The sequence below is a fragment of the Aphelocoma coerulescens genome, assembly GCF_041296385.1.
Source record: "Aphelocoma coerulescens isolate FSJ_1873_10779 chromosome Z unlocalized genomic scaffold, UR_Acoe_1.0 ChrZ, whole genome shotgun sequence".
Taxonomy (NCBI): Eukaryota; Metazoa; Chordata; class Aves; order Passeriformes; family Corvidae; genus Aphelocoma; species Aphelocoma coerulescens.
The window spans coordinates 9,960,289-9,974,247 of record NW_027184085.1 but is presented as its reverse complement, the minus strand read 5'-3'; the positions used below and the strand labels follow the sequence as shown (position 1 = coordinate 9,974,247).

The window sequence follows — 13,959 nt, the reverse complement described above, 5'->3', positions numbered from 1 at the left end:
AAACAATATCCATTTGGGGTGTTAAGAAAAGTCGTAAGAAAAAACAAATTACCTATGACTCCCTGTTGGTATCCCTTGCCAAATCAGCCTGGCTATCCTCAACAACCACAGCCTAAGGCAGACACAAGATTTAGCTTTTTATATTCCTATAATTGCTGACAAGAATCTGCAATAGGTCTATTCATACTTCACAAACTTTTCTGATTCCTTAGACTTAGTCCATCAAGTTACAATGACAAGAAAAGTAAGAGGGAACAGAAACAGCCCCACCTTCCTACGCAAAATTTAACACACATGGAAGAAATTTCTATTCCATTTAGACTGTGATAGTTTACTCTCAAGCAGGAATATAAATGTGAGACCAAATTAAGAAATGGTTTTACAAGCAAATAAAAATAACTGGACCAAGGCAGATGCCTAAATGAATACTTTTTTCTCTTTTTTCCCCCCTTTTAATCAAATTCCTTTTAAACTTCTCCATAGTCTGTGTAAGGTGTCATTTATTCTCCAAAGTCACAGAGCTCCTTGATGAGATGACTTAGTCTTTTACACTGCAGAAAAAAACCCCAACAAAATAATTGGAAGTGTTAGTAGGAAGATGAAATACTGCCCATATACTCGAACAACACCTTTGTATCTGACTCACCATCTCTGCTAACTCACTTCTAGGTCTCTAAAGTGATTCAGTCAAGCAGGCCTACTGTTGTAAAGACAAAATGCCTTCCCCTAGCTGCTGTTGGTACAGATAATCCAAGGTAAATCCAGGGACTCTATTCCCTAAGCAGGAACGTAGTGTTGCTTTAAAAAGCTTTATACAGTGGCACAGACTGACAGTTGGAACAAGCAATCTGACTGCAATACAGGACAGGGGGGACAGAACAAATGTCAGAATATTCAGCCTCATACCCTCTTCACCCAACCCATGCTTCAATGCAGGATATGTTGGCAAATACACAACCTGAGCTGACTACAAAGAGAGCAAACAAAACAAAAAACCAAACCAACCAACAAAAAAATCAACGAAAACAAACAAACGGATGTGAAAAAGTCAAGAATTAAACCTTCTTTTAAAGGACATCAAACACAATGCTGCAAAGTTCTTCTGCATCAGTGGAGCTGTCTGCGCCCATAGGGGGCAGGTTTAACCCAATGGCACCTTTTCAGAAAACACACAGTCACTTTAATCACTGCAGCTTCACTGATCCCTTAGATATCAGCAATACATTTAGGAAGGCTCTGGCAACCATTTCTGGAACAGCCACACTCCACTGGCCACTACTCACTCTGCAGGCAGTCGGCGTTGAGCAAGTCTTGGCACTTCTCGTGGCACTTGACCCCGCACTCCCCGCAGCGCATTCCCTGCCGCGCGATGCCCCACAGCAGCCCCTCACATTCGTAGCAGTAGGTAGGAGTTGTGGCTGTCCACACTTCAAAGTTGTGTGGGGTTGTACAAGAGATGGGGTAAATTAAGGCTTGCAAGGTCTTCTTATAGACATGAGATTTCTGAAAGGCAAGAGCACATGTAAACCAACATCCAGGAAGGTGACCGAGCCTATTTTTGCTGGTTGACACAAGAGTTTTACAGGAAAAGGCATGACCAGTGCAATAAAGCTACACATTTGAGGTGGACAAACCTGTCAGGTATTTACATGCTGTATCAGAGGACACACAGCCCCTTGCCTTCCAAAAATGTCTCCCCAGTCAAAAAATCGGAAGACAGCAATTAATGTTTGTCAGTGGGAAATATCTTGAATAAAACAAGTTTCACACACTGTCCCTTATGGCAGATAGCACAGACAGAAATGGTAAGATTACTGAGATCAAGAAGTGTTTGGACAATGGCATCAAGCAGATGATGTGACTCCTGGGGTGTCCTGTGCAGGACCAGGAGCTGAACTCAGTGATCCTGATGGGTGCCTTTCCAACTGTGATTCTGATATTCTGTGATTCTGTGTTTCTACATTTTTCAGGATTCTATTGATACATTAAATATTACTTTTACGTGTTTAGTTTCTATAAACAAATGATACAGGAAGCTTTGCATCTATATTTCTAGACATCTGTGAAGCTGGCTCTGCACCTCAGAGAGCCAAATCTGTTTAATTTGCTTACTAAGAATTAAGAGAAGCCAAGCAACCCTCCTACTTACCAGCTCTTCATCTTTGAGAGATGTTCTAGTGGCCATTGCTGAGGTAATTCCGGCTTTTCGGGACTGAACCAGTGACTAGGGAGGAAAAAATTTTTTTACTCACCACCAGTATTTACAAGTGCAATGGCATTACATGCCCAGAGATGTGAGCAAGGGGACTCTGTCACTCCTGACACCAAACCAACCATCTACTGCATTTAAATTGGTTTCTTAAAAATGACTGATCGTATCTCAGAGGAGTCAAATGAATACCCTGAAAGGTCTCCAACTTATTTCCATCTGTCCATAACCAGTCTCACTCTAGGAAATTTCTATCTGTTTCTCTGAAAGAACTGCCAATGAAAACCTGGGTTCCCATCTCCACTTCTACACTACAGTAGTGACAGTAACCCTTCTACTGTCTAAGGTGACTACAACAGACTCACTCTTCTATATCGAACTCCACTTATACCCAAAAGGAGATTACTTCATCAGCTTTACAACACATAAAACACCCCAAAATGTGACAGTAAAGAGTTGCAAGTAACAAGGATAAAAGAAAGGGGAGTGAGTTGGGAGCAGAGGTTTGAATGTGACAGTGTATCACATTCATCAGCCATCACTGAACACAATGAACTGCACTTTCCCCTCAAAGAACTGCCTTTCACACCATGCCAACACTGCTCTGCAGGTGTGGACAGCACAGGGCAGTGGTCTTTGCAGCACCTCACAGTGGCATACAAGGAATTTCTGCAGCCACTCCAGTAACATGAAGGCAGAGAAGGGTCTTTAAAGGTAGCAGCATTTGCTATGAAATCATCCAACTCTATCAGTTTTGTACCATTTATGTTCTGCTTTATGCTGTTTCAACAGAGACTGAAAAAGTTCATTCCAACAGTGATGGAGCAGGACAGAGTGCTGGATATGCATTCACTGCAATAGTGCAGATTCAAAACAAAAAGCAAAGAAGTAAAGGGGGAAATAAGGTAAGTAAGGGATTTTTTTTTTCTGGTGAAGACTTGATGGATAGTCTTCACCTCCACTTACCATGGCCTGTGAAGAGAGAGAATGAATGCATTCAAGGGAAGTAACACAAGTTAATGCCATTATTGCAAAGATTTAAGATACAAGCAGTTAGCTAGACACATACCAAGCTGCCCATGCATAAGCTGGCAGACAAAATTGTACACATCTTTTCACATGAATTACAGGATATAGAAACTTTGGTCTTTCAGCTGTTACAGAATTTCTCTCAAGTATGAAATCACTACGTGTACTGAATACAGCCAACAGAAAACCATTTGTCCTGCAGAAGCCTCATTTCACCATCTCATACAAGCATATGAAAGTTGTCCTCATTACTCACTTGGTTCTCATGCTTCCTTCAGTGCAGAAGTCTACTGGCAATATTGCAAATAGCTTTTAAAATCCAAGCACATATGCTCGTTTATCTATCCTCTGTAATTCCAATCTTCTGGTAAGCTGCCAAACCTCACATGGACATTATAACTTTCCCTAAACTATGTGATTTTTAGCAAAACATTTAAAAATGATGCAGGCCTAAAAACAATCAAATGTTTTGTGTAGAACAAAAAGGATAAAGAACATGAAAAATACCCTGTTTCTGTCAAATGATTGAAATTGTTTACAAAACCAAAAACTCATTCTCACTGAGATTTTTCAAGCACTATTCCTAACTCTTTAGCGTAAGAATTAATTTAACAAAATGCTTGAAGTGACAATGAATGTGCCCATGTATTCAAAAAGTAAAGCCAGGTGCATAAATGCTGTGTGGCAGAAGAGAAACAAACAAATCTCTTACCAGATCACTGACAAGTGGAATTGGCTTTTTTTTGCGTAGATCAGGCATGCTATCAATGCCATAGAGGCCACCAGCAGGCCTGGAAATTCAGGAGGAAAAAAAAATTATTAATTAATTTAGGGTTGAGAGGGGTGAAGAAGGGGATACTTTACTGCAGGAAGAAAAACAGCCAGAAGTTTATACTTAAGAAAGTGGAAAGTTTATGCTAAAAACGATTAAGTGTTTATCTTCTTCACACACAACAATCCAGACATTCCTGCCTGGTGTTCGTGGCTAGGAGGGAGCACCCAAAGAGGATCAGCCCAGGGGCAGGATGCTGCTACCCATCTTCTGACTCTAGTCTACAACACATGTAATACTGGCCATTGCAGTCCATATAATTACTAGGAAAAACCTTACATCAGAGGAAAAAAAATATTATTTTTAATTCTATAAAAGAGACCGTTCATGGTGCTCAGCATTTCAAGCCATGCAGACCTGAACACACAAGAGATGGCATTTGCTGGCAGAAGTGACAATGGAGCAAAAAGGCCATTACCCTAGCAACAGTCAGAGCCTGATGAAATAAAACACTATAACCTGCTTCCCTCCTGACGAGACCAGGCTGGATAATTATACCTGGATCCTGCCACTCACTGGCAACACCACATGGATGTAACCCTGTACTTGAAGAAAGTCTATTAATCCAGCTTAAAGGCCCTCAGTAAATGCATTCATTTCTAAGGACTTTAGATAATGCTGTTTCCTAAAGCTGGAAACTGAGCACACACCTCTCTGCTGTGGCTTCCTCCCTGCAATGAACCCAGTAGGCAAAATCCACAGCACCTCTCAGTGTCTCTCTCACCTTGCCCATCTCCACTCTGCCCTCAGGTCTTGCTAACATTAGGAATATGGTTCCCAAGGCCTTTTTCTTGATTACAGAAACTGCCTCTCCATCCATAGCCATTTGCCTTCACTCCCTACCACTCTGCCCAACACATTTTGGCATTTGATAAACTGGCTGGCAATTTCAACCTGGATATTTTGTTGATTCGGTACAACATACCCTGTCAAAATGCTTTGTAGGAAAATTACAGGAAAAAGGAGTATGGGACAAACTGTTCCTACAGCCATAAAAACCGCACTTGGACCTATCTTTCAAAACAATCTAGGAAATCAAACTGCCACTACAAATTTGCACACGCCATGAAAATTGTGAGGTTGATAAATGACAAAAGGCAATCTGCAGCCATCAGGAAGCAGGGCCTACTCAAGCCCCCTTAAATACAGCCAAAAGTAAAAAAAACCAAACAATAGAACATCCAACGTGACCAAACCTATACTACAGCTTGAGGATGGACAAGGATGTCACAACATAGCCTAGCACAAGGCTGTGCCAAAGAGGAAAACAGTTCATTATTACAGAAACATGTGACAGAATTGTAATAGTAAAATTGACTTTTTTGACGGGGCGTAGGAGGGTGACGTGTCCGAGCCATGGCTGAGCTGACAGCTGCTGAACAAGCCTGGTGGGAAGGTGTAGCTGCAAGAGCCATGTCAGCTTTGCAGTTTTCCAACAGTGCAGTTTTCCATCACTGGAAATCCTCACAGTGAGGCCATACTGTGTTTTTTACCAGAGGCTATCATCATTTCGAACAGAGAACTCCAGAAAAATTTTTTGACCAAGTCACACTGCAAAAATCCCTTCTTATTATAGAAAAAACTCAGACACATCAAGAAATAAATACATTTATATTCCCACATTTGTCTGCTGCCCTTATGTTATAAAACCTTTCTGATACTGGTAGTACTGTTTTGGGGTAAAATAGGTGTCATGGCAGACTACTCAGATGATGCAAAGGATCCCAGGATTACTTAAACTACAACACAGCTTACTGATAAGCTTTGGGTCAGGGATTTGTGTGAATCACTTAAATTATGAAAGCATCTATAAAATAGAAAGGGAGAGTCTATAACCTGAAAAGATGCAACAAAATGATCAAGTAAATGAACAAGAAAAGTTCCAGAGTCAATGCTCCTGCTAACAGTCTTTTCCTATATGATTTCAAAGTATTGTTTTTCTAATTTAATTGAAAGGAAACTGGGATACTCTGACATTTCCCAGGAAAGAAAAAGAACATAAAAATTGCATGCTTTATAAATTCAAGATGAGCCTATATAAATGATTGTGCTTGAGAAACATGTCTAGTTACAACTTGATTTGTTGCAAAATACTTTTGATAGATTGAGGTTTATGAGAGAACCAGTGGTAAGCCAGGATGACAAACATATTTGAAAGGTGCTTGTATTTGTCACTGAAGAGAGGTGTCCTAGTACCTACATAGTTATACACCCAGATGACCTGCTTTTAGCTTGTTAATAATAATTTAAAAAAAAATTCAACAACAATTCCCAGTTTTCTAAAATGGTGTGTTTTCAGCTACCTCAGCCTCTTTATTCAAGCACAACTACTACCTTGCTTAATAAAATTACTGTGTTTGCACAGAAAGAAGAATTGACAGGGCCTCAAATATGCACAGTGTGGCTTTCCATGTAATAAGGTAACTCTCCTCTGCAGTGGATGTAATATTTATAGCATTATTATGGAGAGCTATATTGAGGAGTGAATAGCATTTCTGTATGAGAAGATGATTTGCACTAATAAATAAAAGATACAGATACTACACCCAGAGACTGATCCATAATACCAATTGTACCTTTTTTTTTAAGTGATCTCTCCAAAATCCATGATTACAGACAGGGAGCTAGTGTTGCCTTATACTATAAATGAAAATTGCTTGAAGCATGTATTCCTCTTTTAATACAAGTTGTATCACACAGAAGCCTCCATTAGATCTTGACAATCTAAGAAAGCTAAGGTGCTTTGCAATGACAGAGGACGACTACTTCCTTCAAAGGAACACAACTCAAATCTTCACATTAAAAGAACAACTCCAAACATAAATGCTTTCATATACTTTGAAGCTAATAAGCCAAAATATGGCTAAGGGTGGAATTAAAGGTTTGCCAGCCACAACCACCTTCTCTGGGAATCCCTTGCACAGGGGATACATTGAGTATGACAAACTTTTGTCAAAACTACATTAGCCAGACTGTTTAGTTATATCTTGCATAGAGAAAAAAAAAATTACAGACTAGAGCAAACAATGCCTCTAATTGACATAACAAATATTTAAGTGTTTCAGGACTGTAGGTGTATCCACCTTTCAGACTAAGAAATCATTTTGTGTGCATGAACCAATAAACCGAGTACATTGTCTCCTTGTTAAAGCAGGAGAAGGTGCTGTTTATAGTTACAATAAATCACTGTGTCCTTCTCCTGCAAATTGCCACTTCTCCAGCAGCCTGCTCACTAAGTCCCAGGTTCCTTGGGAAAAGCAGGGGGTTGCTAGGCAGCTCCAGGCATCCGCAGGTGACACTTCGTGGGAACATCAACACCACAGAACAATGACTTCAAAAGCAGACAGCTATATACCGAAGCTTCCAATTTAACTTCATGTTTTATTAGGGAAGCTTCCTTCAATAGTATGAGAATTAACTTAAGCATGTTGCAAGCAAACCTCTGGCCAAGATTTCAGGGCAAATCTTGCTGCTGCTGACTGATAGCTCCTAATGGGTGCCCCACCACCAAACCAAATCACCCTGATCATAGTACCAGGCACATAACCTGTAAAATGTGTCACTGTCTTTTTCCTGCCAGAGGATCTCAGGGAAGCTGCTATGGTGGCACCTATTACCACAGAGTGTCATGCCGAAATTACAGTCAGAATTTGTCTGCTTCATTTGCTGCAAGTAGTGTGTTGTGGAGAGAATGCACAACTCATTCACAAGAATCACTCTCATCTGTGCAAAACAGGCATGAGGAGCACTGCTTTAAAAATACAAATTGCAATAATTTCTAGTGTTAGGGCAGTTTTAGCTACTAGAAGGAATCATTTAAAATACAGAAGATTTCCCCAAACCTATCTTCTTCTTCTAAGAGCAAAAGACACGGCACTCTTTCAGAGCTTCTCTTCCCCCCCCCGCTGCCACCAATGACTGATCCAGAAGAAAAGATTTCATCCAGACCACTCCGAAGTACTCAGTAGCAATTATTTAATACTGCTGCCATAAGCACTTGCCACCAACACATTACAGATTATACATTGCAACTATAGCCTTGTTCTTAACCACAGGTCTGGAAGAGCTGTCCACCTACAGCTGCTTAAGAAGAGACTGAAATATAGCAGCAGCCTGCCCCTCAGTGAAGTCTGGCCACTTGATTACTTCATTAGAAACATCAGAAATGCTATTTTTACTTGGACTGAACTGCAGACCTCTGAAGTACACTGTAATTATAAATACGGGGATAAAAGGTCTCAAAATACCACTTACCCTCCTTTGAGCCAGGGTGGTTTTGATGGATCAGCCTCATCTTGGCCCTGAAGTGGGGGAAGAGAAAAGAACAGCATGAAATTACTTTCCAGGAACACCAGAAAAAGTATTTGTATTATACTCTGTGGAAAGGGTAATAGACCACACTGCATGCAGGCAAATGCATACAGAAACTCACTCAAGCACCTCCAAGATGCCAGGATAAGTCATACAGACACAGACAGACTATGCAATTTCAGTGAACAGCTAGGACTGGAACCTGAAGAGCCTGTTCAGTGCAACTCCTCATTCAAAAGGCAGTCTTGAAGACAAATGTTTTATTTTTTTCAAACTCCAACGAGCTATTGGAGAGCTCCTGTTACTACAGGTCACTGCTTAACATGAATGTTGTCATAATGAAGATGTTATAAATTGAAAGCCCTTGTATGAAATGCACAAATGACAGAGTAACATGAACCTCTGTATGAACACTTGTGAGTTTTGCTCGTGCCCAAATGCAAATGCAAAGACTCTAAGCAGAGAGGTCCTACTACAGAGTCACCCATTTATTTGAAAGTATTTCATTTCCAACAGGCATGAAACAAGGGCCACCACCTGCAGGTCAACTGGGATCTCATGGTGTGATGGAAAACACAACAGACTGCAAATGTGGGGATTCATATTTAGGAATTCAAACCATGTTCTTATGTTCCTATTAGGAGTGCCTTCATAGAGTGATGTTCTGTTTCTCTGCAGATCTTCAGTGGACTAATTAGAAGTGGTAAGTACCTGAACACTTGAAATGTACCTGGAAGAAATGGTTACCTGTAATTGGAAACCTCCTTGTTTCAGCTCACAGGTCATATGTTCTCCTGCACTCCCTGAACGAAATGATGCTTTCACAGAGGACTAAGCAAGTCACGATGCAAACATTTAAAAATCCAACCTCAGATAATCACATTTGCCAAGAGAATAAGGAGGCTGCAACTTGCACACAGAGAAAAAGTATTTCCAGCCATGGGACTCACAACCTGAGAGTCAACAAAGTAAAGGAGCTTAAGTCAGGAAATAAGATCCAACTCTATGCAAGACAAAAGAACACAGCTCCAAAAGAAAGTTCTTTTTTCCTTTCTTCTCCTTTCCTTTTTTTTCCTAACCTGTGCTTTGGGTGAGCTGTGCAACCCCAGACTGTTCACAGGCAAAAGACTCCCAAGAAGAGCAGAAATAACCAAGGAAAAGGAGTGCTCTTGAGGTATGAACTTGAACAGAAGCAAACGTCCAAACTTTGTACTTTGGAGTCCTACAATTTTGGGGATAGGCAGATTTAAAGACTACATATTAGTAATGTTTATTATTTTATATTTAAACAGATTGAACAGTATGATGTTATCCAAAACAGAATGGACACGATCAGACAGGCCTGAAGAGCAGGAAGGGGCTGAGAGCCACAGCCCAGTACAGTGCACGTTTCCCCACAGCTGCAGCAGCACACCAGGCTCCACTAAGCTGTGCCTCCAAAACCCCTCAGCCTGAAACCTGCATTTCCTCCTGAGGAATATGAACCAACTGCTGGTCAAGAGAGATTTCATAAACCAAATGCAACCAGATCCTTCTGAGCACACAGGGGAAGACATATCTCTACATTTGCATCTGAACACTTGGAAGAGCTGTGGTTAGAAAGCAACACCAAAATGGACAAAAGTTTCATACTGGATTGAGCTTGGCACCAATGGCTTGGCTGTGCTGAATAACAGACAATGACAAACACTAATGTGGCAACATTGACTGGCAGAAGGTATTAGTAATAACAAAGTTTTCAATCATTTGACATGAGAAATTAAATATAAGTGACTGATATTTGAGACATTAAAAGACCACAAAATAGAGCGTTCACTGCAGACTGGAGACCACAGCAGCATCAAGAATCTGGGAGAAAGGCGGGGGGGGGAAGATGCAGGGAAAGCTGTTACCTAGTTGAGCAATTTCTTACAGGCAACCATGAGTCAACAGAGAACAGTCAGGAATGCAGATGTGGGGAGGCCAGAAAGTATGATCAGGAAACAAACCTCCATCATGTCCCAGACACACAAAGTAAAATCTGCCAGGAGTTCCAGATAATTAAAATAAATGAGTGAAAGCATAATTTATTCTTACCAAGCCTTTCAGACATGCAAATAAAAAGAAAAAAAGAGGCAGAGCTTCTCTAGGGTCAAGATTAAAAATCATCTGGGTATAAGAGCACAAAACAAAAGAAAGGGCTTTCAGTAAGTGGCAATATTGATGCAGGGCCAAAGCAGGTGATGGCTGTGTGAAAGCAGGAGTTACCACCTGCTGAAAGCAAAGTAAAGAGCTGATTTGCTCCAGGCAGCCTTCTCCCTGAGAAAATGCCAAGAGAACCAGCACCTGACATCCATCAAACAAGGGCTGATGCCTTGAGACTGTGGAAGAGTCAGTGCAGTACCCACAGTTAAAGTGTGTGTGTGTGGAGGAGGGAAATGTGATCCAGATTAGTGCAGGACCATTACTGGCTTCAACAGCTTGCGCAGGTTCTGAGCAAACATGAAGGAAAGAATTAAGACGGAGGCTACTGAAAACCAGGAAAAAATATAAGAGGCACAACCAATCCTGCAAACATTCTGTGCCTGCTTCACAAAGGAACTCTTTTTCTCTAACCATAAAATAAATGATGAACTGAATTTTCATTTCAAAAAAAACCTTTTGATGCAGAGCCATGTGACGTTAATGAGGCCGGATAAGCTGAGGAGGAGGAAGGAGCTTTCAGGTGGATAAACAAGTAACTGTAACTGAGCCAGCCATGGACAACGCAATAAGGAAGCTAGTGGGAGTAAGTAGGATCTGCTGATAAAATCTGGTTGGTTTGAAATGACAAACCCAGGGGAATTATTGATCCTGAACTCATAGGTCCAGTGGAAAGAACTGATGGCAGTAAACACTAACAATGGAGGATTAAACATGGAACAAATGGCAAGGCCAAAGCCTCGAAGGCTGCCATGAATTTGACTACATACAAGGTGTTCCTCAGTGGAGAAGAGCATGTGACAATGGATTTGAGTTCTAGTCATCACACTGACATAAGCTTCTAATGATACGGCCAGGTAGGAAGAGAACATAATCCATAGAGTATGTCCAATGAAAAGTCTCCACAGAAATAAAAGCATAAATACCTTTGTACTGTGCTGGCAAGATTCCTTCAGAAAAGTACATGAAATCTTTTTATTCTGTACCAAAGTAAAAAAAAATCACAAAGCAAAACAGCAAAAGCAGCTGGAGGATGTAAACACAATACTATAGGAGAAGGACACAGCATCCTGCTTACTCTAGCAAAAAGAACCTTTTCCTGTGTTTGTTCAATAGGTAGGTGAATGGGAGAAGAACTGCAGCTAAACAGAGGCTGAAAATTCAAAGGTGTCTCACCACAACAGTTCTGTAGAAGCCTTTCAAAAGGAGAAGCAGACACCAAACCTAATCAGTTCTAGAGAAGGAAATTGGGGTTTATATACAAGGAAATGGCATAATATCACAGTGGCAGTCACCAAGAAGTCCTGTGCAGTCCCTTCTTGTGCTGACATACGCAGTCAAAGAATCAGAGGCTGCATTAGCTACAAGTGCTGGCATGAGGGTTAAGACACCTCCCCAAGTGCCAGTTAAACACAGTAATCCAGAGTTTGCACCGCTGTTGGGAGTAAGAACTCTTCACATATTCCTCCTCATTTAAAGAAAGCAAACAGCAATATTGTCCCTCCAGATGGATTTGCTGCAGGTGGAGAGGTTCCAACCCTCCAAAGGCAGCACTCATGCCAGGACACGGCAGGACTCCAATAGCTGCCCTGGGACTTGCCACCAGCCATGGGTCTGCTCAAGTTCAGCCCATGCCAGCAGCCTGACCTGCTCAGAGCCTGGGCAAGCAGCAGAAACAACAGGCAGGTGAGAAGAGCACTGGAACAACTGTGAGAGTTTTTAGCACTGTCCTTCCCAGGGACAAATGGGAGGGCAAAGGGAAAGCAGACACATTTAAAACCCTGCCATCCACATGCTGCATGTCACAGAAAGTGTTTTGCTGGCTTATGGCCTTCTCTGCACAGCTCTATCACTTGATCTTTCCTTGAAAGCAGCCACACCAGGCTGAATCTGAAATGTGATTCTTTTTTTTTTTTTAATCTCCAGTAAGCACATAAGGAAGCACTGAAATGATGGAGAAGCAAACATGTAAACAAAACAGGCCACCACATCCTTATTTGATTTTTTTTTTCTGATGCTGGTGGATGACATTTTTATACCTACTGTCCAACATATACTTTTCAAATGGGGAAGTGCTTGTGACCCCTAGTACTGCAGTATATTCACTCACAGTAAAGTATACCATAATCAGGCGCTGAAAGGTCTTCTCTAAATAATTAAAGTTTCTTGTCAACCAAGAACCAGTTAGCAAAACAATGCCAGTGACAGAGCAGCATAAATTTAAGGCCCTTAAATTAAAGGGAGGCAACAGACATGGACACTCAAGGCAAAGTATTCAGTCATAGGGAAGGCAATGTTTGGTGAAGCCTAAAAAGGAAACAACAGTTTTGCTTGCTCAGGAAAAGCAGCAGCTGGGCTTACAAGTAACTTGAGAAGTTATTTAACAAAGTTGCAATTTTCAAATTTTTCAAATTCTCTCCTACACAAGATACTTTAATACACAGAACAAACAATTATGCACTTCTGTAGAAGAGAAAGTGAAAGTCCATAAAAAGGACAGAGGGGCATAAAAAGAAATAAAATAAAAAATCATAAAGTCTGGAGCAGTACAAGGGAAAGGAAGAACATCCACAGATGTGTTAGCTCTCCATATAAATCTAGCTCTCCACATAAAAGGCTTCCTAACAATGTAATTTTCCATCACATTTAAGTACTGTGTCTAGCACATTATCCTCTTAAGATATAACAGATGTAAAACATGTAAAGCTGCTTTATGCTGCTTTATTTAAACAGATAAAAAAATCAATAACTTATTTGTTTTGAAAACCATCCTAACTTGTTTTCAAATACCATGCTTTATTATTAAACCTCAAAAACCTCAGTTAGATATACGTTAATCTGAATCAGGCTAAAACAAGGAGCAACTGTTTCACTGACTAAATTAAACTTCTGGTCATGCCTAATTAGAGCATTTCTTCAGTGGCATTAACAGAGTCAGACTGAACTAAATCTTCCCAATTAAACAACTCAGTCTTGTGTTTCAATGTCTTCATTCAGTCAAGTATGCTACATTTTACATGGAATCCAAAGCTGCAACAAGTCACAGGATTATTTTAAATTCATTCTGCATTCTGCAACAGCAGCCATTTAATTGACAGCTGAAGAGCCCCAAAGGAAGCTCCTTCTTACTGATGTATCACCCGGAGCCACTCTTCCAGCTGCCAGATGGGAAGTTTAAAGGAGGTTCCATTGGTTTTGCACTGAAGCCAAAATGGGACTGAATTTAACACCGATATTTGATACCAGGTATCTCTGCATTCCTGAAAAAGCATTAATGGACAGATATTTACCAGTAAGAAGGAAACAAAACTGCTGATACATGAGCCAATAAAGCTTAGAAATGCAAATTCATCAAATTCCAGGGATGGCGTTTGCACGGAGGCCCAAAATCCGTTCA

The 13,959-nt window shown here is 40.7% G+C and overlaps 1 protein-coding gene across 6 annotated transcripts in view; it reads right to left on the bottom strand.

Annotated features, from left to right (window-relative positions):
- UNC13B (unc-13 homolog B) overlaps positions 1-13,959 on the bottom strand; it is a 206,156-nt gene that overhangs the window by 77,342 nt on the left and 114,855 nt on the right. For all 6 annotated transcript variants that reach the window (XM_069001087.1, XM_069001089.1, XM_069001090.1 and 3 more), the window contains 4 exons: positions 8,325-8,371; positions 3,951-4,029; positions 2,150-2,224; positions 1,284-1,503 (listed from right to left, as the gene is read on the bottom strand). In XM_069001087.1, coding sequence (XP_068857188.1) covers positions 1,284-1,503; positions 2,150-2,224; positions 3,951-4,029; positions 8,325-8,371 — 421 coding nt within the window. The remainder of the gene's footprint in view (positions 1-1,283; positions 1,504-2,149; positions 2,225-3,950; positions 4,030-8,324; positions 8,372-13,959) is intronic.